Source organism: Saccoglossus kowalevskii, chromosome 8, assembly GCF_978046115.1.
Source record: "Saccoglossus kowalevskii chromosome 8, keSacKowa6.1, whole genome shotgun sequence".
In the NCBI taxonomy this organism is placed as follows: Eukaryota; Metazoa; Hemichordata; class Enteropneusta; family Harrimaniidae; genus Saccoglossus; species Saccoglossus kowalevskii.
In genome coordinates, this window is record NC_140648.1 from 3,974,264 (window position 1) to 3,997,671 (window position 23,408).

Genomic DNA, 23,408 nt, shown 5'->3' on the forward strand with positions numbered 1-23,408 from the left:
GCCAAAAAATGACATTTTTTTTAGAATCTAAGCAGAAGTATACAGAATTGGTAGCCAGGCTATAGAGCTATGCATTATATTTTTGCGTTAGGCGGAATTGTACATTCATACTGCAGTTGAATTGAGGCCAGATTATTCTGCACATTCAAAGAATGCTCCACGTTAGTAGAGATTACCAGTTGCATTCATATGGACCCGCCTTGCTTGTGCCAAAATTTGTGTCCATACATTACAGTGAAAGTCTGTGCAGATTGAATAGTTTGTATTTTTAATTAAACTATCCAAAATGGTGACTAGACAACACACCAGCTAATGATTCTTACAAACTTGGTCAACTGCTCTAAATCATCCAGTGTTGATAAACAGGTTCTATTAGATGTAGTTTGACTACAAGTCCTCATTGTTACATTACAATGTATGACTACCATATACATGCTTAAAATTGCTCCAGACAATCTTAACACTACATGTCATGCTGAAATAGTTTCTGCTGCAATATACCTAATTTTTTTTATTGTGTCAGGAAGGATATAGAGTTCACAGCCAGACTAGTGTGGGCGAGGAAACTAGGTAAAAATGCAACACTCATTGGAACAGTCTATGCATTGAATTAAAACGCAAAAAATTAAGGTTTTCAAAGATTTATTACAGGATTCCTAATAGTGGAATATTAATTTTTACAAGAAACTACCTAATATGGGGGAAAAATAACGAACAGTCAAATGTAATAAATAATACAAATGTGACAGCAGAAAAATGTTGCGTTAAACGACATACCATTTTCTTCTGTAGTCCTTTATGCTGCATCAAGATAAAAAATAACACCAAACCACCAACCGATGGCATACTCTCATAATCCCTCCCAACAACATTTATATAATAAAAAAATAATTTCAATGTCCTGAAAAGACTTCATGATAGATTGGTCCACATGTTCTAACTCTGAATACTTAAAAATGACTTTACAAACACAAAACCAACAATAAGAACCAAAAAATTTAACTACTGCGCAGGTTGTTGAGATTGCTGTTGCTGTTGATAAGCGGCGTACTGCATGGCATATGCTTGGTACTGTTGCTGGATATTACCATACTGTTGTGACTGCGTATTAGACGACTGAGAAGTAGAGGATGGAGCAGATGCACTGCTGGAATTATAACCATTCATTTGACCAAGCAATGGAGTTGGAGCACTCTGTTGTGAACTTGATCCCCCAGACCCATAACTGCTTTGAGAACTACCATTCTGTCCATAACTTTGACCATACCCTCCATGCTTCTGACCACCTCTGTTGTATGGTGCCCTACTGGATTGTCCCCCCTGCCCATAACTCTTTGAACCACCCTGGCGATCCGACCCCCCGTAACCCCCACCTCTAGACCCCCCTTGGCTCCCATAAGACTTGAATCCTTGCTTGAACCCTGGTTTATCGCGACTACCACCTCCAAAAGAACCAGATGTCCTGTAGCGACTACGACCACCTGCATGAAACAAGCACAAATACACAGTTGGTTAAAAAGGCGGAGTACTTGCATGATTAAATTTGTATGGTAATGAAATATTCATGACCAGGGACAAATACAGGAAAGTGCTAAGAAATTACAACCAACAAACCAACATAAATGAAAAATAGTTTATGTGGTGGAGGAAACAATACAAAGACTTGGAAATGCGTCAAAGTGAAATTTTCCTTACTTTTACAGGCCCTATTGTTGATAAAACTACTTTTTGAACACATGAATGCGAGTGATTAAAATCTTGCAAATTAGGAGAGCGATATTAAATCTTGGTCTCAATTTAGCAAATGATATGGTCAAAATCGTACCACTGTCTCAGTAGTCAGTTGATACATAGTAATGTACTGTACAATGAGATACTGCCATGGTTACCCTTACCTAAATGTTCTTGCCATGTCACTACCATGACTGGATGTTGTAGCCATTGTAACTTATTAGCACCAACTTATTTTTTGAACATGAAACATTGCTTTGACAACAAATTATGCACCATGAATGCTATCCAATGTTATTGTAATAGTCTTTTTTTACTTGACCAGTTCAAAACAATTTTTATTTTGAAAACTAATCAGTTTATAATTAAAAGTGGTTGACATTTTTCATGGTAGTAATTAGTGTTTACAACATACCATTTAACATATGTAGGCAAATAGTTACAAAATATGGCAAGAACTTTTTTAGCACTGGACCAATGGTAAATAGCCTAAAAAACATTTTCATCCATGTTTTGTGCTAAAAGTTGATCAATACAGTAAATTACAAAATTAGAATTTTGTGAACAGGATAGAATTAAACCATAACATGGCTGCCAACCACATTAAATAATGATATTTTCAACTTTTAATATGTACCTGTAGCAAAGCTAAAAACGCTAACTTAAATACAAGAAACATACTGACCTCTGCCACCAAATGACTTTCTGGCCGCCTCGGCCATATTGATCAACTTTGGATTAATCACTTGGTTAGCCTCTCGTAGGACATCAATCAACTCGGGGGCTTGCTTCATATTGCCAGCAGTGAAGAATGTATATGCAGTACCTGTACGCTCACTTCGAGCAGTACGTCCAATACGATGAATATAGTCCTCAGTTGAACTTGGATAATCAAAGTTTATCACAAATTTGATGTCTGTCACATCTATTGTTTGCCACAGTGTGAAACATACACCATAACAATGGGACAAATCGAACCAAAAATTCAAATTAGCAACACAAACGGCAAACAAATGAGCAGCTGACGTAGGCTTTGCAATTCAAATAATTATCTGCAATGTGAAGCTCAGAAATAATTTTTTTAGAAATGCACCATTTCACCATCAATACTGTGGGTAAAGAAACCAGTTCTGATGCACACTCCCGCAAGATGTCACCTTGACCTACCTTGTTGACAAAACGGCTGCAGCATTCTTCCGAGTTGCCTGGTTGAGCTCCTTCATGGCACCAGGGAAGCAACATTGCAGAGGCAACTTCCCAATGCAACATTCATTAGGAGCAAGAAGGTTTTTTACCTTACCTTCACAGGAGTATGCATCTTAAACAACACTCTTTGTCAAAATGTGATATTTTCAGCAAATAATCCCAGTGACTTTCTTGAAAAGTTTTCTTGCCAGGAGCCGCAAGTTTCCGTCGAACTCCGTATTATACTTTATATAAGCAGAAAACCAAGGGCTGACTGAAGCACCTCCTGGTAGTCCTTGATTTTTTTTCTGTGACATGAAAAACCCTGGCAGCCAATAAATGACCACCCGCAGATCTTCACAGAAATTTTGATTCAAATAAAAGGCAACTTGAAGAGCCATGTTGCATCATAAAAGCACTGAAGTCCAAGGGTGTTTTTTTTTGCATTGACAAAGAGTCTTTCATTACTGGTAAATAATTATTGTTGTCATAAGAAAAGCTTGTTTATACTCTTACCGCTGCAGTTGGCAGGCAATCCCAGACATGACACCAAATCACAAGTGGTGAGGGAGAGAACGTCTTCTTTTCCTTTCAGTAGTATGTAGAAGCGTTGATAAAAACAAAGCTAACTAAGTGGGCGCCTATTGCTCAATCTAAACTGTCCTAGCTTATTGCGTATCCATGGAACAAACTCTTCTTCACTGCCGTGCATACCTTTCTGCATCACACAGAATCAGCAGCATGATGGCATAAAAGAATATGAACATTGTATGGTCTCATTAAAAAATGGACTGTAAAAGTGCACCATGACATTTCAAGTCTTCAATGCAAGAAAAAAAAAATTTAAAATAAACTATAAAGGTGAAAATTGATTTTTTTTTCAAGTCTATAAAAAACAAACAGATTGCACCCCACTGCCTTCGTGTAGGATGCAAGAAACAAACAGGTCTCACTGCCCAAATTAGTATGACCAGCCAATGAAGTTCCATTTGTCTAGCCACAGACACAGGCTGCTGATGTGTTTTTAACTATGAAACGCTCATCTCCCTCGACAAATCGACCACTGTCATGCCACGGGTCCTGCTGCAGTCAGTATCTACAGAAAAGACCAAACTCAAAAGAACAAAAAAGTGAGAGTGGGCTTATCCATGAAATTCACAAACTTGACACTTTATTATGCACACAAAATAGTGTACACACAGAATATGGGACAATGTGTGAGCTACAATAAACTTGTAATTTACACCATGCAGTGTTATATTATAAACAGAATTTACCATGTAGCATGAAAATTTAAAATACAAATAACACACAAGTGACAAAGATGATATGAAAAGATACATACCTAAGCCACGTGATGCAACGTCTGTAGCTAGAAGAATAGGAGCATTTCCTGCTCTGAATTCTGTAGAAGTAGAAGAGTGTAGTGTAGACATTACAAGGTTGAATATTGCGAGTCACTATATTTACATGTCAACTGCAATATTAATCCAAGTTAGACAGTACTGAACTAAATAACTGGAATTTTTAAAGATGTACATTGAAGTTTATTTACCACTGAGAACCCAGTCTCGTTCAGGCTGCGATTTGTCACCATGAATACACATAGCAGGCCACCTGAAAAATAAATAGAGAAAAGTTAACTAATATTTATAACACATTTTATAACAATATAACATTTGTACTTGTAAATATTCAACTAAACTTACCCATCTCTTCTCATTCTTCGAGTTAAGTCATCTGTTCTTTTTTTGGTCTCAACAAAGATCAGCGTTTTGTTCTCATTCTCTTGCATGATTTCTTCTAACAGTCTTATTAGCCTGATGAAAGAAAATAGTTTCTGTAAGGATTCAAATTTTTGGAACATTTTAATCTTTCCTACCTAAATTAGAGTCGACCTTATCAGTATAACAGGCATAGCAAATTAGACAGCAACTTAGTTGCCATGTTGCTGTTTTGGTAGTCAAATGCTGATGTGACAGTTTTGTTTTTGTGTGTGGGAGGGGGGAGGGGGGGTAATGCCATAGTAGCCTTTCACTCACACTACACCAAAATTAGTATAAATAAGGCAATACACCCTAGGATCCATCAACTTGCACAATTTCAAACATCATTTAGGTGTTGAAATACTCACTTGTCATCTTTCTCGTGCTCTTGACAAACATCAACAATCTGCAGAATATTGTGATTGGCGGACAAGGATAATGCACCAATATTTACTTGAAGATAATCTTTTAGAAAGTCTTCTGCCAGTCCTCTTACTTCTTTTGGCCAAGTGGCACTCCACATTAGTACCTGTCTGTCGGGCTACAATTCAAAGAATCAAAGTAAGGTTTCAAGCAACTGTTGGGAGGGAGCACGGACCAACAAGATGTGTGCAAGTCGCTGCAATAATCATTGGCCGCCGTAACCTTCAGCCGTAGCCTTAAACTTAGTCTTTAAATTTACTTCACATAAGCTAACAACTTTTAACACTAATTATGAAATAGCATTATGAAAGTGGCACTTCTTTCCATACAAATTAAAGAGTTTTAAGTTCAATCTATGATGCGAGACTGGCAAAAATATGAAAAAGCATGAGAAAATAATACTTACTCTAATCTGCTCAATAATTTTTCTGATTTGAGGTTCAAAACCCATGTCCAACATTCTGTCGGCCTCATCAAGTACCAAGTATGTGCACCTCCTCAAGTTTGTCTTTCCTGCCTCCAAGAAGTCGAGTAATCTACCAGGAGTGGCAATACAAATTTCAACTCCTATATACATAAAAAAAAATTTAATTCTGATTATGAAAGATTCTGAATAATTTAATTAAGTCTATGCACATGAAATCAAATGTATCAAAATCCTACCTCTCTCAAGATCTCTAATCTGGGATCCTTTTGGAGCTCCACCATAAACACAAGTATTCTTTATTCTGGAAGATTTCCCAAAATCAACAGCAACATGGGCTACTTGCTGAGCCAATTCTCTTGTTGGACATAACACCAAACACTGCAGAATATTATTAATATTTCAATCACAAATTACAATACCACAATCTAAATATTTCAGAAAAAATTATATAATAAATTGGGTTTTTATCTATAGATCATGATCAATGGCAAAACTTACAATTGGCCCATCTCCACGGTCCAAGAATGGCTGGTGGTTGATATGAACAATAGCTGGCAACATGTACTACAAAAAAAGTTTTAAAAAAAATTAGAAAAAGTGACAAACATTAGAATGTCAAAGAGGAAACCACGAAAGAAACTAACAAGGCAAACCCATACTTACAGCTATAGTCTTGCCAGATCCAGTCTGAGCAATACCAACCACATCTCGTCCAGTCAAAGCCATGGGCCAACCTTGAGCTTGAATTGCTGTTGGCTCTTTGAAATTATTTCTTTTGACAGTAGCCAGGATATAGTCTGAAATTGATTGGAATGTTAGTCACCACTTGAAAAATTATGAACTGAAACTACCTTAGTTAGAATAGTACATATTTTTTTCAACAAGACCATTACATACCTGGGAAAGAACATTCCCCAAAATGGAATACTGGTTTTGGAACACCTCGTCCTTTTGTTGTTATCTGTTTTTCATTCTGGAATGCTTCAAGTTCATGCTGGAAAAAAAATGTTACAAAACTTGTAAAAGTTTGTACAGATCAAGCAAGTTGTGAGGAACCAAACATAAAACTGATAAATTAGCCATACTGAAAAGCATACTTACTTGTTCTCTTCTGGCAACATCAGGGTGTTCTCTGTAAAAATTCTTCTCGAAACGAGGCAAACTTTCCAAATCCCACTTGATTTTTCTCAGTTTCTCCCCAGGCTGGCTATTGCTCTTACCACCCATGCCACCTCCTCCACGACCACCAAATCGTGGTGGACCATTAAATCCACTACCAAACTGATGACTGCTGCCACCACCTCTTCCGCCTCTACCAGGAGGACCAAATCTAAGATAATGTATAAAACAGTTACTTTTCTGCAGATTTTATTGTTGGTGCAGCGACACTACGGACACTCGTATAGGCATGTAAATTTTGACTAGTTAAAACAACTTTAATTCAAAGCTCCTTCGTTGGAACTCAACAGGCCTTTGTTCTAATGCGTGCAACGCCAACATTGAAGTGCACAAACTTTCAGAAACTAGCGCGGAACCACATTCGTTGTTTGAACGACATCAGCCACTACTAGGTATATAAAAAACAAACTGACAATGACCTTTTGTTACGATAGAAAATATACAAACACAGAGTAGAGCAATCAATAATTTTTTCTTGGAATTCATATATTTCGCCGGAAGTACGTCAGGCGATAACTGAAAAAGTCGAGTCATCGAATTAATTTATTTGACCTACATATTAAACGTTAATTGAAGCCATATCGGACGACGAAGTTTTAAGAAAAAACACAGGGATACAAATAACATTAAAATTACATCTTTTGAAAATGATGACATTCAGACAAGTTTTTAATTTCAGCCATGCGGTCTGATTTTGTGAAAAGCGGCCATTTTTTTCCCCAGTTGCAGTGTCGTTCTTCAAATTGGCAATTTCTTATTTCAACTTTAAACCTACAAATGTACTTACCCTCTCCTGTCAGACCGACTGGAAGAATCGTAGGATCGGTCACGGTCAAAACGAGACATCTTTTGTTGTCAGAATCGGATAAAATTGCTAAAAATTCAGATAAAAGCACTCAACACAACGACAGTATGAACAGATATTTAACTGCCCAAGAACGTCACCAAGCCGCCGGTAAGCCGAATGCCTTTTGTGTGGGCCAATATCAATCCGCAAACAGAATCAATGGTATTCTTTCTTCCTGTAAATCTATATTATTTATTTTCAAATTTTCCAAATATTAATAATATAGATAATAATATTACATATACCGGGTAAATAAGAGAACAACACATATTTCTATAATGTGAAAATGTAGAACTATTTTTTATCTAATGTAGGTGTTGATATTAACACATTTTAGATGTGCTCAAACTGTATGACGTCATTAAACAACGCCAGCTCTCGTTGGTTGAAACTCAACCTTTCGTTTTCGCCTATTCTCAAAATATGGGTAAACTTTTTTGAAGAAAAAAAAAATACCCTGTCTATCATAAGATTTTGAAAATATGCTCGTTTACTGAGCCAAAGTTTGGCAAAAATTATCAAAAACTGTCTTTACCGTCCTGAAAAGTTGTGTTTTTTTACTCGAATATATTTTTATAGCACCTAGAAATACTTTAGCGTCTGTCGAGTTCGCGCGATGTTTTGATGCCACTATGACCCTTTTTATACCATGGAACTGGAAAAAAAACATGACTCTACATCTTGTCACAATCTGATTATTTCACTCAGCAACAAATATTCATTTATTCAACCTCCATTCTGACTATTTAATGGAGCGAGAACAACCATCCATTGTTCCTTGTGAATAAACGCTTGTCAATCACTGTTATGCAACAGTGACGGTAAATAAACCGTCTTTTGTTATGTGTTTGAAGGAAAGCTTTCTATATTTATTTATACACCGTCACAACATTTTAACAGTCAGTTAGCACATTGGATTTGAATAACCACACCTCCCTGTTCATACCCACGAGGCTTCGCGAAGTGCGGAGAATGAAGACATTCACACACTACATTTCTGATACTAGATAGTAATCAAATATGTTACTTTTTTATGTAGTCTGTATCAAGTATGGAGCTAAAAAAAGCTTCAAGGACAGACAGGGAAATTCATTCTGGGTGCATGCAGAAATACTGCAAATGAGGCTGTCCTTGTTGATTTGGGGTTGTTCACAATGAGATGTAACTAGATTCATGAAACTAAAATACTACCAAAGATTGTGTCATATGTCAGATTCCAGATGGCTGAAAGTTAATTTTAATATTTTAAATAATCAAAATGATGAAAATAACAAAAACAACACAACTTTCAGAATGTCCTGGAACTGGCCAAAATGTATTCATGATATCATAAAAGTGTAGATCTAGATGAACACCAAGTTGTACACTTTAGTCAGCAGAAAATTAAAAAAGCTCTTTCGTTATATAGTATGTGCATTTCCAATAATGTTATTGCAGCTCCTAATTACTTACTTATAGGTGAGCCTCTGATGTAAAAGGGTAGCAACAAATAAATAAATAAAACGAAGTTGAATTTTGTGTATATTTCATCAATCATGACTGTTTGAAAAGCAATTCTCAAAGACGAAACGGAACAGGAAGTCAGTAGAAGACAACATATTTTTTAGCGTATCGTGGGGGAAAACAGAGGTGTTGATCTGAAAATCCATTGTCTATTATTCTTATCTGTGATTGGCCCTGGCAACGATTGAAGACTCGTGACGCAGCTCCGTCTTTGAGACTATTTTACTAAACATGACTATAAAATAGTGGCAATATTGTTCTTGCGCGTTGTTGGTCAGAATTGTAAAGAACCCGTCATTATTTATCGCGTAAGGGGGTTCCCGGTAGAACTGGCGGGGGTCTGGTCGGTAGGAATTGGAGGGACTGGGGACTATGGATATATGAAATGGGTGTCAGGCAAATATATATCTGTACACATAAATCATAAATTTATATAATTTATAAGGTTGTAAGCAGAACAGAACAAGTTTTTATTGCGCAACATACCATGAACAAAGTATATGACCAGCATACCACACGGCACTATAAATTACCCAGAATTCTATGATTTGTACCACTGTACAATGATTTCGATTAAAACATATTGGCTGACTATTTTGGACCCCATTATATTTCCCCTAATGTCCGGTGAAAGACAATTTATAGAAGTGTTAAAATAATGTGCATTTTGGGGGAAGCACCAACATAAGTACTTTTTCTCAGCAACTGGCAGCGTCAATCTGATTAAAATAAGATCCTAGTTTGTTGCTTTTTTAAATAAAATACCAGCAAATAAATTTAAAAAAAAATAATAGAATATATGAAAAAAATATGAATGATATTGTTTTAACAAAAAAAAAAAAAAAAAAAAAAAAAGCCCAAACTAGGATCTTATTTTAATCAGATTGCTGGCAGCGTATAGTATCATGAATATTTCTTTGTTTCGTCTATTTAAAGACACAGCTATGTGCTGCGATTTCCTTAGTACAATATCTAAGAATTATATAGATCGGTTATAAAGTACGTTTGGTTGGAAAAAACAAGAAAAGAAGAACATTTTGTATGTTTTTAGAATACATGAAGCGTGAACTAAAGTAAGCAAATAACACCGAATAAACGGCAAGGTAAATACTACGTCAAATCATGGATGCACTAGTACATCCATGGTCGAATTATAGTAAATATGTACTGCATGCGTGACTCGAACCGGCGCTTGCGTACGGCACCTAATCGCCGAGCTTGTGTCATGTTCTCTGCACGTGTTGTGATGTGGATAAATATACGCACTGCCCTCAACGGTACTTTGTGGTGAACATTAGAAGTACAAGAATTGATACCAAATGCTAGCAAGAGAATGAGTTCAAGCCCAAAAAATTAAAACATTCATTCGAATGTACTTTATTGGTTTAATTATTTAAAAAATAATACTTGCAAATTCAATAACAAAATTACTATTGTATTTTAAATCAAAATAAATTTTATGTTAGAAAATTAATGGTCTAATAATTTCTGTAGCATATAAATGATACACCGTATTGTTTATTAACATTTTAAAATTAACAATTGCATTGTTACCATAATTCAATATTTAAAAATTAGCTAAGTTCATATTTCTTTTTTGAGGACAATCTCCGAGTCATTTCTGTCACCAATCTAGTGTGTCGCTCGCATAAGACGCTAAAATTGAATTCAATTGTAAATATCAGCATGTTACCTTTCTCATGCAATATTAGTTTTTTATTTTCTTAACATCGAGGGTTAACATTTCAAAGTACTGCGCATGCCTAGACCATGTTCACACGTTCAGACACGCCACGTCTTGTGTCAATATCAATGTCTAGCATTCCTTATTAAAGAAACTGCTCATATACATTCACTTATTTTTAGTGTCATTGTGAAATCAAAATGTCATGTGATTGACCTGATTAAAAAAGGACTTACAAATAGACATTCAATGCACATAGGAGGGTCATTAACTACCTTGGCTGACGTCATGGGAGACACTGTATAATACGCCAGGTATCATTCGTCTACAGAATAAAGTACTATAATTATCGCATATTCATCGTCACCGAGTCTTGATCACAATATTGTCCACAGCCCTTCTATACACGAATGAAGTAAATTATTAAAAATGTTGTCACACCTTGTCTTGTTTTTAATGACGGAGAATTCCTGAACACCAAATGTTTGAGCTAAATGTAAAAAAAAATAATGTTTCTCTTGATGATCCAGTATATTTGCAAGAAAATGCCAGCTTCTTGACGGCGTAATTATCGTCCTACCAGATCTCTAAAACATTCAAGAAAACACCCTGAACACACTATAATTTATTCTCAGAAATTTTCCAATTATTATTTTGTATTCTGCTACACCCAGAAAATGAATACGCACGTAGGTGAAAAGTCAATATTCCAAAAATGCAAATATGTGTTAGTGTTTAAAACATTGATATAAAAGAAACAAATTCCTAATTTTATCAGTTTTATTGAACACAATAAACTTTAAGTTTTCTAGAGGTTGTCTCATTTCTAACACTAGCTGTGTAAACCGAACCATTCCTTTCAAAGGTACAATTACCTCACTGAGCACACTAATGGGGAAATTCACTTTGATAGACAACTCAATGTCAAGACGCAAAATATATTGTCCCAGTAAACCTATTCGAACTTGTACACAGCCAGACAATTAAAGTATACATTGTAGTTTTGTTATTCTATACTTTCACAAACGGGGTATATTTCACCTGAAATTTCTTCCAGATATTGAAGAAAATATGAGGTGTATAAGAGACATGTTTCGAGAACAAAGGCATATGAGTAGAATGATATCATAAATAACTGCAGGTACCCAAAGAAAGTATTCCGATTGGCAAAGAAACGTGCTTGCAGTCTGTTGTTGTAATAATAATAATAACTTTATTGCCTCCGTGTAAAAAGATTTACATAGGATAAGTACAGCGAAAAAGAGTTTTAAAATAATAACAAGATATATGTAAGAATTGTACAAAAATTGTATTTGTTGTAAGAGCGTCTTCGAATAGTGTCGAGCGCGCCATGGTACCACGTGACTGTTTAATGCATTGCACTGTGGGTATAGAACGTTTGGTTGCCAAGAAACCATTCTCCAAGTCTTTTTGCCTTGTGCACATCTGTTGTAAAGTCTCTCACGAATCAGTTATTTACCACAACGTTGTATTAAAAAGTAACCATGGGATCTAGCAGCTCAAAGAAATACCAATCTACTGGTATCCAATCCAACCGAGGTCAATGATAACCTCCAGAGGTGAGTAAAAGACGAGTTGTTTGCGTACTGTACTTGTACTACTAACGTCAGTATATAATAGTAAGCAAATAACACCAAATAAACGGCAAGGTAAAGACTATGTCTAATTATAGTAAACGCGTACTGCGTGCGTGACTCGAACCGGCGCTCGCGTACGGCACCTAATCGCCTAGCTTCACGCCACTACACGTCTTCCCCTCGGCCACCGGGCATCCCCCAAAAAGTATGTTTAAAGCGCGGCTCCGCAATCCCAGGAATTGCACCAATGCATCATGGGAAATGTAATTTGCATGGTCCGCCCAGTTGTTTACTTGGTACACAGCTGTTATCATTTCAACTGAAGGCGTTAACTCCGTAAGCTAACATCATGCATTACGCTATTATCTGATTTGAAAGGACTTGCTGAATCCCGTTGTTCGACGTTCACTGGGCCTACGCACTCTTTTGAAAGCCGTTTTCTGTGTTTGTTTCGCTCGTGGTCGACTGTAAAGCACAATTTCTGTAAATGGCGTTACGGCATTGTAAGGTTCTCTCTGAATTGAGCTCATGCCTTTGCTTTCTTGATATTGTACTAATATGTTACAAGTGCGACCTTTTTATACAATGTATTTATTCATTCACTCGTACGTTACGAGTGCGACGTATTCATACTACGTACTGTGCTATGTTGCCCTTTTCAGGGCCAACAAATATTCCAAAAAGAGAACTACCGTATTGTCAAATACTTGCATCATGAAATAACTGTAGTTTATTTGAATGACCTACACAATGTAGTTGTCGTACAACGTTTGCCATAATATGTCTTGTCGGCTCGGCAATAATGACGTTATGCAACGTCAAAAAAACAAAAATAAAAAAAACTTTATTATACGTATACGGCTGTGCGGCACGGGTCCGACGCCAAATATACATAAATATATGCGCGGCTCATACTAATACGTGACAAAAAGGGCTAAATATTTCACTGCAGGGACATGTTTCAGGGAACATTATAATTTTTTGTGAGACCTTTCAATTTATTTATTTCGAGAACGAAGAGAAATTTGAGAAGCATACTCGACATATTGTAGGGGACGTATTTGGGACTCCCTCGACTCTTTTCATCGATATCAGCCCTGTAACCGCGAATGTCTTTCTTTGCACACACACACTACAGAAATTATTGGTATGTTTACGCAAAGTCCCTCCCCTCTCGCGCACACCCCAGCTCGTGCGATTCGCACTCGCTCGGATCGGACCGCTTCGTGGAGCGCCGACGATGTCCCCTGAGATGAACGGACGGACAAACAGCTCACAGCATATCATTTCTTATTAGCTCCACGATATCACTTACATGATCAACTCCGTAATTACATAAACATACCTAGAGATTGAACAAATAACTCGGGATTAACACCTTACATTTGCATAAACCCATGACTGACAGCCAGTTTGAGCAGTCAAAACGACTGTTTGAATCATGCTTTTCCGTCGCTTTTACGCGGAAATCGCACTGACATCGCACCAAACTCGTAAATTAACATCGCAGTTGTATCGCGGACATATTCATGTTTGTGTACAACATGAAAATAAAGCACCACAGGCGTTAAGATTGCCGAAAAGAGTGATTTTGCAGAGCACCCCAAAGAGATGTTTCACGCTTGAGTGTCATTTGCATACTGAAAAGTGGCGGCCATCTTTCCTTTTATACACCCAGACCCGCGGTTTAATAACCGAGCTTATTACGTGCAGAGAACATGAAACCCGTCCACGCGATCCGCGCCACACAGCGTGGCCAGAATGCGGCAAAGGCCTTCAGATCTGGCTGTAGTAGGATGGTGAAAGTAATGGTACAGCATTATAACAGTGAATAAGTACTGAGAAATAATTTTAAACTCATAGTTGCTGTCGACATAGGAAGTAAAGTAAGCAAATAACACCGAATAAACGGCAAGGTAAAGACTATGTCTAATAATAGTAAACACGTACTGCGTGCGTGACTCGAACCGGCGCTCGCTTACGGCACCGAATCGCCTAGCTTCACTTGTATTTTTCTGTGCTTTTTTGAGAAGCTTTAACTTGATATTTTGGTGTATGTGTATTTCATTTCCAGTACTATTGTCTTGTCTATATCATCCTAGCAGTGAAAAAAAACCCTGTCCAGTGTGAGTTCTGTGGGTGCCCCTCTCAATAGCAATAAGCAGGCCTATACACTGGCGACAGCATTAAAATGGTTGAATTTGAAAATAAGAACAAAATGCCGAGACATTTAGCATTCACATCTTCGCTGAGTTTGTGATATGTCAGATTAAGTTTTAGGATTAAGTTTTAGTGGATTTGATGTTGGAGGGATATTTACTGGATTTTAAATTCACTGGTTTGGAAAGGAAATAATGCATGTAAAGTTTAACTATTTGCTGGGTTTGAATTTTGATTTTGTACCTGCCAGTGAAAATGAAATCCAGTGAACAAGTGAGCCCTATACAGTAATAATACAATTACATGTATGACTTGTTTTATCAAGTTTGATTTAATAGCTCTGATTACAATCCAGGTTTTCTTAATATATCACTTCTAACATTTGGGTTATGATTTGAAAACACATTCTGTGAAAAATAAACATATCCATAAGTATTACTAGTCCTAATCAATAACAATTAACTTTTTCAGTGTTATTTTTTTATTTGTTTTGTATACGCCTCGGCCACAATCAGGTGCAAATTTTATTGCAGGTTTTGTTATGGTGCCTTAGTTAAGTAAATATGTACCAAATTGTCTGTAGTTTTGTTTTTGACTGAAAAATATCAATTGACATTCAAATAAAAAATACTTTTTTTCCACCAGGATTTTGTGAATTTTTATAAATCTTGATGCAGATCTTCAAAAAATGGGTCAGAATCAGTGTTATGTCGTTACATTTCTCAAATGTATTATTTTTAAAACACTTGATTAAAAACAATTGTACAATTCCAGCAATGTCATACTTTCACATTTAACACTAATGTGTTCTTCTGTTGTATGCTTGTTACTTGGAGGAAAAAGGTAGAGATTTAGCAGAATTACACCAGAAACAAAAAGACATGTGATGCGTTATAGATTTGTGTTATTTTACATTGTTGTTGTTTAACTCTTAATGAAATTCTAAATTTAGTTATTCATAAATAGGTTTTTTGTGTTTTCATACTTAAATAAATCCCCCCAACAGGTTTCTAATTTACATGGATGATATAAATTTGCTTATGAGGTAATATGTGGGGCTCAACATGAACACGTTGAAATCTCCAAAAAATGGTCTTGTCCGTAGACAGACAATATTTTCTAGAGTATAACTTAGTGTCCACTTTATAACTCAGTATAGCATGGGCATAAGTCTGTACTAAACATACATGTATGTGATATAAAAAGTTCTTGTCTATCTGGTAGGTTACTGTTAACAATGTCCAAATGTCTTGTCCGTAGACAGTTGTCTTGTCCGTAGACACATTTAGTTTTGGATATTTAATTGGAAACTAAACATGATTTTTTTTTAAACTTTGAAGAGATTTGTTCTCATAGGTTAGGGAAATGGAAATAAAACCTATCTGTTTGGGAAAAATCTGTGTATAGTTAAAAACCAACTGTAAACACAACTTCATATTGGAACTTTTTCATTTTTCATTAGAATTTCCAGTAAAAATAGCTTTTACCAAATAAATCCTGCAATTTTACCCATATGCCTGTAGTCAGTAATGCATTCCCATTATTTTTAGTATGTTTGATTTATTTTATTCTATGTTGTATTGATATTATAATTGCTTTTGTCAGTAATATAATATTTTATGTGGCGCCCTCTTGAGGCAGATAAGTGAAATCCAAGATGGCGGCCTAAAACATGTGGAGGTGAGCATGCTTGCATTTTTCGCTTATATTCACAGATTTTTTGTCATTTAATGAGTACTGATATCACAGTCAATTTCAGCTGGTTATAATTGACACACCTAACAATTTCTATACATCTTTTTGATAAAACGGTCCAAATAAAGACAATTTCGTATTTGTCTACGGACAAGACCAAAAACATAACATTTGATTTTTATTTTAATTTCTAGATTAGAATCGAAAACTTGAAATGGAAACAAAAAGAAATCTTAGGAGTAGGCCTGGTACTATATCTCTCGAGGCACAGACAGAGGAAAAGGAAATTTGTGGCACTTTAGTTAGTGCAAAAGCAATGAGAATGAGGCGATATCGAGAAAAGTTGAAAAACAAGCGGAAGGAGAAATATCAGGAGATGTTAAAGCATGATCGGGAAAGAAAAAAATTAGCTAGGATACATGAGAAAGTTGCCCGACAGAAAAACAAAGGAAAATTATTAAAAGTCAGGGAAACTTGGAGAATAAGCAAGCAGAAATACAGAGAAACAATCAAAGGAAAGAGGAATTCATCAGCAACACAGAAAAAGAAGAATAAGAAAGATGGTATGTCTGACAGAGAAAAAAGGAAGATTGCGGTACTCAGAACACAGTCATGGCGATTGCGAGTAAAATTGCAAGAAAAGAAATCAATTGGAAATGAGAAAACACCCAAAAATATGAAGAAAAGGACCAGCCCATTTTCATCCAGAACTACAGAGTTTAGAGCAGTGAAGAAAGTAAAGTCCTCACTTCCAAAAACACCATCCCGAAGATCAAGAGTAATAGAGAAATTGGTACAGTCACCCAACACAAGAAAAATACTTGAAGAAGAGGGGCTACTTCTAAACAAATCAGCATGTAGGCAGCTTAAACTTGGACTTGCTGTCATGAATTCAGTGAAAGGAAAGGTGGAAGAGATCAGAGCGAGTTCAAAAGGTACCATCCAAACAGAAAAGAGGAATGCGTTGAAGAGTGTATTACATTCAGTTATTGGAGGAGTACAACGGTACCATAAATTTGGATGTGCCATTGCAGCCCATTTAAAAATTCGCAAACCAAAAGGGCTTGACACTGAAAAGGATTGGTGGAAACCAAGCAGTAGAAAATTACGAAAAGACAGAATCAGTGAGGAAGTAAAGGAAAACATAAAGGGATTCTACCTGTCTCCAGACGTCAGCAGAGAAGTACCAAATAAGAAAGATGTACTGAACCAGAAACACGGTGAGGCTATACAACGACACGTCATGACAATGACTTTGTCTGAAGCATTTGAACAGTACAAGAAAGAAAATCCAGAAATAAAGATTGGATATACATCATTCAAGAAGCTCAAGCCAGTTAACATAAGACGAGTTTCTGAAATCTCCCACAGATCATGTCTATGTCAGATCTGTTGCAATCTGGCCCTGAAGATCCAAGCTGTGAACAAGTTTGCAGTACAAATTGAAAATGATAACTTGAAATCAAAAGTGAAATCATGGAACAAACAAAGTGTTTCTGCAATCACACTCTGTGATTACTCTCAGCAGGACCTTCCAAATGCAAAATGCCTAGACAGGAAATGTGATAATTGTAGCCCTCACCTTCTGTCCGATCATCTACAAGAAGCACTGACTAACACAAGTAATGATAAAATAACGTGGTATAGATGGCAGTATATCATAGTTGAAACAGAAGGTGGTATAAAGAAGAGAATGACATCATGTGTGCCACATATCACAACATTCCAGGGCTTGAAAATTACGGTAGCCCGATCGCTCGGGCTAATGAATTTGCTTGCCGGACCATTCAGTTATGAACGTTACTAGTCCGACGGACTGCCTGAAAAAAATCACTTTTTTTAATTAATTTGTCATCTGGTTCGTGTAACAGCAGTTTTTCGGTTAAACCCATCAGTTTGGTTGCCCTAATTAGCAATTTTTGCCCAGATAACGCGAGAAAATATTACAACGAATACTTCCGTATTCCATAAACTCACTGCGCATGTATAGTATCAGATGACCTATTCAATGACATCACGGCATGGAGTACCTTGAAACCGTCCCAATGTTGCACATGTAAGCCATTTTGAAACAGTCAAATGTTTTACCACGTGTTGCCTGATGAACTGTGACCTTGTATATGTCATTTTGTAAGCACTGCGATGCAACGAACATTGACAAGTCTATGGGCTAAAGTCCCAAAAAATGACGAACCAGGCCTTGGTATGCAGACTGAAGTGTCTTCAGCAGTTGTAGGACAACATTTAGAGTTTGACAAAAACTCCAATGAGCCTCAACCGTCGACGGCCGCACTGCCAACTCCTACATCAACGTCATCAGGTGAAAATTGTGGAGATACGGTAACGCTAACGCGTGACCAAAAATATGACAGGCACAAAAGGAAACGTCATTTCATTCCGGCATGGTCTGATGAACGCCCATGGATAAGTCATAAAGATGATGTCATGTTTTGCATTTATTGTAAGCAATACCCTGATTTGGCCGATAAAAGCAGTCCGCTATTTAAAGGGACAACAAACTTCCGGTTGGATCCATTGAAATCACATGAAAAAACAAAAGAACACATGGCATGTACTCGTCGCTATTTTCGTGATGTTGGGGCAAAAAAAGTTGCAGAAAAAAACTACCAGGCTAACATGTGCCCAAATCTGTTGACAGAAACCCCTATAGGCAAGGCAGTAACAAAATTAAATGTCGATCAGAGGGAGAAACTGAGAAAGTTATTTAGAACTGCTTATGCAATTGCGAAAAGAGGAAAACCATTTTCTGACTTTGAAATGATGTGTGAAGTTCAGGAGCTAAATGGCCTACAAATAGGAGAAAATTATAGAAATATAGCCAGCTTTAAAATGTTTCTAAATTCTATTGTTGAATGTCTGAAGAAAATTATACAAGATGAGATAATGGAGGTTAACTTTCTTAGCATTCTTGGTGATGGGTCAACTGATGCAGCTGTGATAGAGCAGGAGATTGTTTTTCTGAGATATGTGAATCCCACTGATAGCATGCCAGTATGTAGACAAGTTGATATTGTACCACTAGAAGCAGCAAATTCTGATGGTATTTTGCAAGCATTGGATACTGTGTTATCACAGGTTGGACTTAGTTTTGAAAAACTCAAGCCTGATAATGAGGAAATTAAGCAAAGCTTGGTAATGGCTAATTTTGATGGTGCGTCAGTGAATTTTGGTAATAAAAATGGTGTTACAAAAAAATTAACTGACATAAATCCTGCCCTGATATCCTTACAGTGCATTGCTCATAAATTAGAGCTAGCAGTTCTAGATGCTAACAAAGATAATCTGGCTGTCATGGGTAATTTTGAGGAAACCCTGAAAGGACTTTTCATGTTTTACCACTACTCACCTAAAAGAAGAAGAGAGCTGAAAGACATTTCTGATGTTTTGGAACATGACCTGTCTCACATAAGCGGAGTGAAGCAAGTACGCTGGCTATCCAGTAAGGAGCGAGCAGTAAAAGCTATCAAGAACAATTATGAGGCTGTTGTGACTCACCTGGAACATGCTAGTACAGATCAAAATTCCAGTACTGATAATTCAAGCCGTGCAAAGGGCTACCACAGAACTATCACTGCAATCAAGTTTGTAAGACTGCTCCATTTCCTGCTTGATTACTTACCTATATTAGCAAATCTATCCAAGGTATTCCAAGAGGAGAAACTTTTAATAATGGAAATACCAGACAGACTAGAAGAGACTTACCTGGCATTGAATGCATTAAAAGCATATCCTGGCAAGAATATGAATGAGTTCAATGACAATTTCAATGATGAAACACTGATGTTTGGTAACATTAAACTTCACAAGTCACAGGGAAGACAACCGAGTAGTGCATTTGATGTAACATACATAGACAAAGTTGTTGACAGCACAATAAAGTACATTAAAAAACGGTTTGAAATATTGGAGGAAAAGCCAATTTCACTTCTCATGATATTTAACTTTCAGAAGTGGCCAATAGATAACCAACTTCTAGCTGCATATGGTAACGATGAGCTTTCACAACTACTTATGGATTACCTACACACATATTTTTCAGAAGGTGAGAGAGATAGAATTATTCATCAGTGGCCTGCATTGAAGGTACATTGCAGACAATGGCGTACAGCAAAACTTGTAAATATATATAGCTTGATGTTGCAAATAAAGCCGCCTCATCTGACTGATATGCTGAAACTTGTAGAATTTGTAATGGCTGTGTCACCCAGTACAGCCAGCTGTGAGAGAGCTTTCTCAAAGCAGAACATCATTAAAACTCAGCTAAGAACTTCACTGACACAGGAGTCTCTACGCAATCAGTTAATGATCATGCTTGAAGGGCCTGCACTGAAGGACTTTAATCCAGATAGTAGCATAACCCAATGGCTAGAGAGCAGTATTCGCAAGAGACACATTTGTGGACATAAATTAAAAAATAAAGTAAATACGGATGATCAAATTGATAACATATTATTGGACAGTTCTTCAAAGTTAGATTCATAAGTAAATACCAAATGCACATTAAAAAATACAATACTGTATGTACACTGTGTCATAATAATAAAAATTGATGACAATAATATTGAGGGCTAGTGATTTCTTGGGCAGGGCTAGTTGATTATCTTAGTGACCCGTCCTGGGCTAGTGGGTTTTCATAAAAAATTTCAAGCCCTGCATTCAGAGAGTTCATAACAGAAATGGAAAGTGATTTAGTCAGATATCCAGGGCATGCCTTTCGAGCAACTTGGCAGCATAGGCAAATAGAGGCATGTATCAAATCACTGCAAAATGAGGAAGTACTTATGATGATGGATTACAGTGAGAATTACAGATGTAGATTTCAGAATGAGGCACAAAGTGCTTACTTTGATCAACAGCAAGTCACAATTCATCCATTTATGTGTTACTATAAGACAAAGATACCACACATTGCAGATGAAGAGACCTTGTTGGCAAAGCATGCAATCATTGCAATTAGCAATGACACCAACCATGATTCATTTGCTGTAGAAGCCTTTGAAAAGAAAGCATTAGACATACTAAAACGTGAGAAAAAAGAGATTCGTACTATTCATAAATTTTCTGATGGAGCTGCATCCCAGTACAAAGGAAAGAATAGTTTCCTCCAAGTTTCCAAAGCAGAAATAGAAATCACAAGAAATTATTTCGAAACTTCCCATGGTAAGTCCCCATGTGATGGACTCGGGGCTGTTGTCAAGAATGCCTGTTATCATGCAGTGATGTCTGGCAGAGCTGTCATTGCGTCAGCTGAAGATGCATACAAATTTTGCAAATGTAAACTGGAACGTGCCCCTGAGGTCATGGGTAAAGATGCAAGGCACATCTCCCAAAGAAGTATCATCTACATTGATGCTGCAGATATAAACAGGGAGGCAGCTAATGTCCAAACCCTGGTGGGCACAAGAGTACTGCATTCTGTGAAGAGCACTGGCATCCCTTACAAGATAAAAACCAGAAATCTGTCATGCTTTTGTAAAAATTGTGTCTTAGGCAGTGGATTGTGCACAAACAGCCACTATGTTGAATCCTGGGTCTGCAAACAACTACGACCAGTGACACAAAAGAATAAATCTGGATGTGAAATAGGTATAGTAAAATGTACATTTGTATTTTAGTCTAAGCATATGATCACGATTTACATGCAGATGTTATCTATAAATGGTACTATGGGATAAGTAAAATTATGCCGCTGTCAGCTGACATTAGAATTTTTCTTTTGGTGATGGGCTTTTGAATTTGCTTTGCTTATATTTCTAGATAAAGTCAACACTAGAGGCGATACATGTAGTAACATACATTCTAAAAAACATTCTGGTAGTGGTGGTGGTGTACATGTAGATCAAATTAACAATGAGGATGAAAGGTAAATCTACTGAGGTGTTTCATTATAGTTTTATTAAAAAATAATTGTTTTAACCCACCCAAGTATGAAATGACTACTAAAAATGATTTTATTATCTTTCAGTCACATTCAGGTTTTATCTGGTAATTTTGTGACAGTTGAATTGACATCTAGAAGGTCAAAAAAGATATTTGTTGGAGAGGTATGTACTAAACTAGATTTATTTTTTGTACAAAATGAACTTGTGGTAGCACATAAAACATTATTTCATGCATTGATGTTAACCATAAATGTATTTAAATTCTTTACATCCTTTGTATTTTCTAGGTACTAGAGGTGGATGACAATCAAGTAAAATTATCGTTCATGCAAAGTGGAAAGGGAGAGTCCTTTAGATGGCCAGACAAAGAAGATGTGTCATGGGAATCCATTGCCAAAGTTAAAAAAGTGCTTCCTCAACCACAGCTTGCGAGTAACAGCACAAACAATCGACAGTCTTTTGTTTTTCGTTAAAAAAAAACACATTTTGTGTACTTAGGTATCAAATTTGAAAACGCATGTTTTTACCTTGACTTTTTCAAAATTTTTACAGGTAAATGTTGCAAAGTAGATTGAATTATACAAGCAACATTTATGACGCAAGTTTTTTTTAAATTTGAATGTGTTGAATATCTTGTTAATAAAAAGCTGTCTTGTCCGTAGACACACTGGCAATGTATCTGTTTACCAATATTATAATTATTTCCACTTGTGCATTTGTCTTTTTATAAAACAGTTGAAGTTAAATGGTAACACAAACATTTATGAATTCAAGTAGCAAAACAACTGTCTTGAGGATCAGTGACATCAGTGACTATCCTGTTGTAATTATAGATATGTATTGGCAATTTGTTTATACATATAAAATACACTTAGTACGGTATGTTTCCATTAGCTGTATACTTATTACATATTAATTCAATTACCATATGTCAGTGCTAAATCAACTAGAATAACTGGGAGAATAGTCATTATAAAATATATACCAATATATGTTACATACATGTACATGTGTCTTGTCCGTAGACACGCGTATTCCAACAAAAATCTCAAGATTGTTTACTTTATTGAAGTTTATGTGTTGAAGTATTAAAATCTTTTAAACAATCTGTGTGACAAGCTGAAACTCATTTTGCTAATTTGCTAACAAACATATTTTCATAGGTAAAAAGCCTTGTTTTACAAGATACTTTTGTGTAATATCCACTATATATTACTAATTGTACAGCATCAATTCTGAAAATTTCTCAGTTCATTGCAGACATTAAAGTTACAAAGCACTGACTGGTTTTTGACTTATTAGCATAA

At 36.3% G+C, this 23,408-nt stretch overlaps 3 protein-coding genes and 1 long non-coding RNA gene across 4 annotated transcripts; 3 read left to right on the forward strand and 1 right to left on the reverse strand.

Annotated features, from left to right (window-relative positions):
• Positions 1–625: 625 nt before the first annotated feature.
• Positions 626–7,672, reverse strand: LOC100376610 (putative ATP-dependent RNA helicase DDX5). The gene is made up of 13 exons (XM_002731143.3): positions 7,499–7,672; positions 6,634–6,862; positions 6,430–6,526; positions 6,196–6,329; positions 6,031–6,096; positions 5,769–5,910; positions 5,512–5,672; positions 5,051–5,223; positions 4,626–4,736; positions 4,472–4,533; positions 4,262–4,321; positions 2,417–2,656; positions 626–1,481 (listed from the first exon to the last, which is right to left on the reverse strand). The coding sequence occupies exons 1-13, from the start codon at positions 7,555–7,557 to the stop codon at positions 1,003–1,005; spliced, it is 2,013 nt and encodes a 670-aa protein (XP_002731189.1). The 5' UTR covers positions 7,558–7,672; the 3' UTR covers positions 626–1,002.
• Positions 7,673–15,897: 8,225 nt separating this feature from the next.
• Positions 15,898–18,005, forward strand: LOC144362389 (uncharacterized). The gene is made up of 2 exons (XM_078013721.2): positions 15,898–16,183; positions 16,393–18,005. Exon 2 carries the CDS (start codon positions 16,413–16,415, stop codon positions 18,003–18,005), a length of 1,593 nt encoding a protein of 530 aa, XP_077869847.2. The 5' UTR covers positions 15,898–16,183; positions 16,393–16,412.
• A 335-nt stretch (positions 18,006–18,340) lies between these two features.
• LOC146739228 (zinc finger protein 862-like) lies at positions 18,341–20,778 on the forward strand. The gene has a single exon (XM_085502649.1). The coding sequence runs from the start codon at positions 18,341–18,343 to the stop codon at positions 20,699–20,701; it is 2,361 nt and encodes a 786-aa protein (XP_085358775.1). The 3' UTR covers positions 20,702–20,778.
• A 1,100-nt stretch (positions 20,779–21,878) lies between these two features.
• LOC146739229 (uncharacterized) lies at positions 21,879–22,574 on the forward strand. The gene is made up of 2 exons (XR_014930122.1): positions 21,879–22,263; positions 22,389–22,574. It is a non-coding gene; the product is annotated as an uncharacterized LOC146739229 (long non-coding RNA).
• Positions 22,575–23,408: the final 834 nt, after the last annotated feature.

Excerpts from the sequence above, each read along its gene's own strand:
- LOC100376610 (XM_002731143.3), bottom strand. The coding sequence starts at position 7,557 with ATGTCTCGTTTTGACCGTGACCGATCCTACGATTCTTCCAGTCGGTCT. Across the intron at positions 6,527-6,633 it reads ATGTTGCCAGAAGAGAACAA|CATGAACTTGAAGCATTCCA; the intron begins GTAAGTATGCTT and ends TTTTTTTTCCAG. Across the intron at positions 5,224-5,511 it reads AAATTATTGAGCAGATTAGA|CCCGACAGACAGGTACTAAT; the intron begins GTAAGTATTATT and ends TTTGAATTGTAG.
- LOC144362389 (XM_078013721.2), top strand. The coding sequence starts at position 16,413 with ATGGAAACAAAAAGAAATCTTAGGAGTAGGCCTGGTACTATATCTCTC.
- LOC146739228 (XM_085502649.1), top strand. The coding sequence starts at position 18,341 with ATGCAACGAACATTGACAAGTCTATGGGCTAAAGTCCCAAAAAATGAC.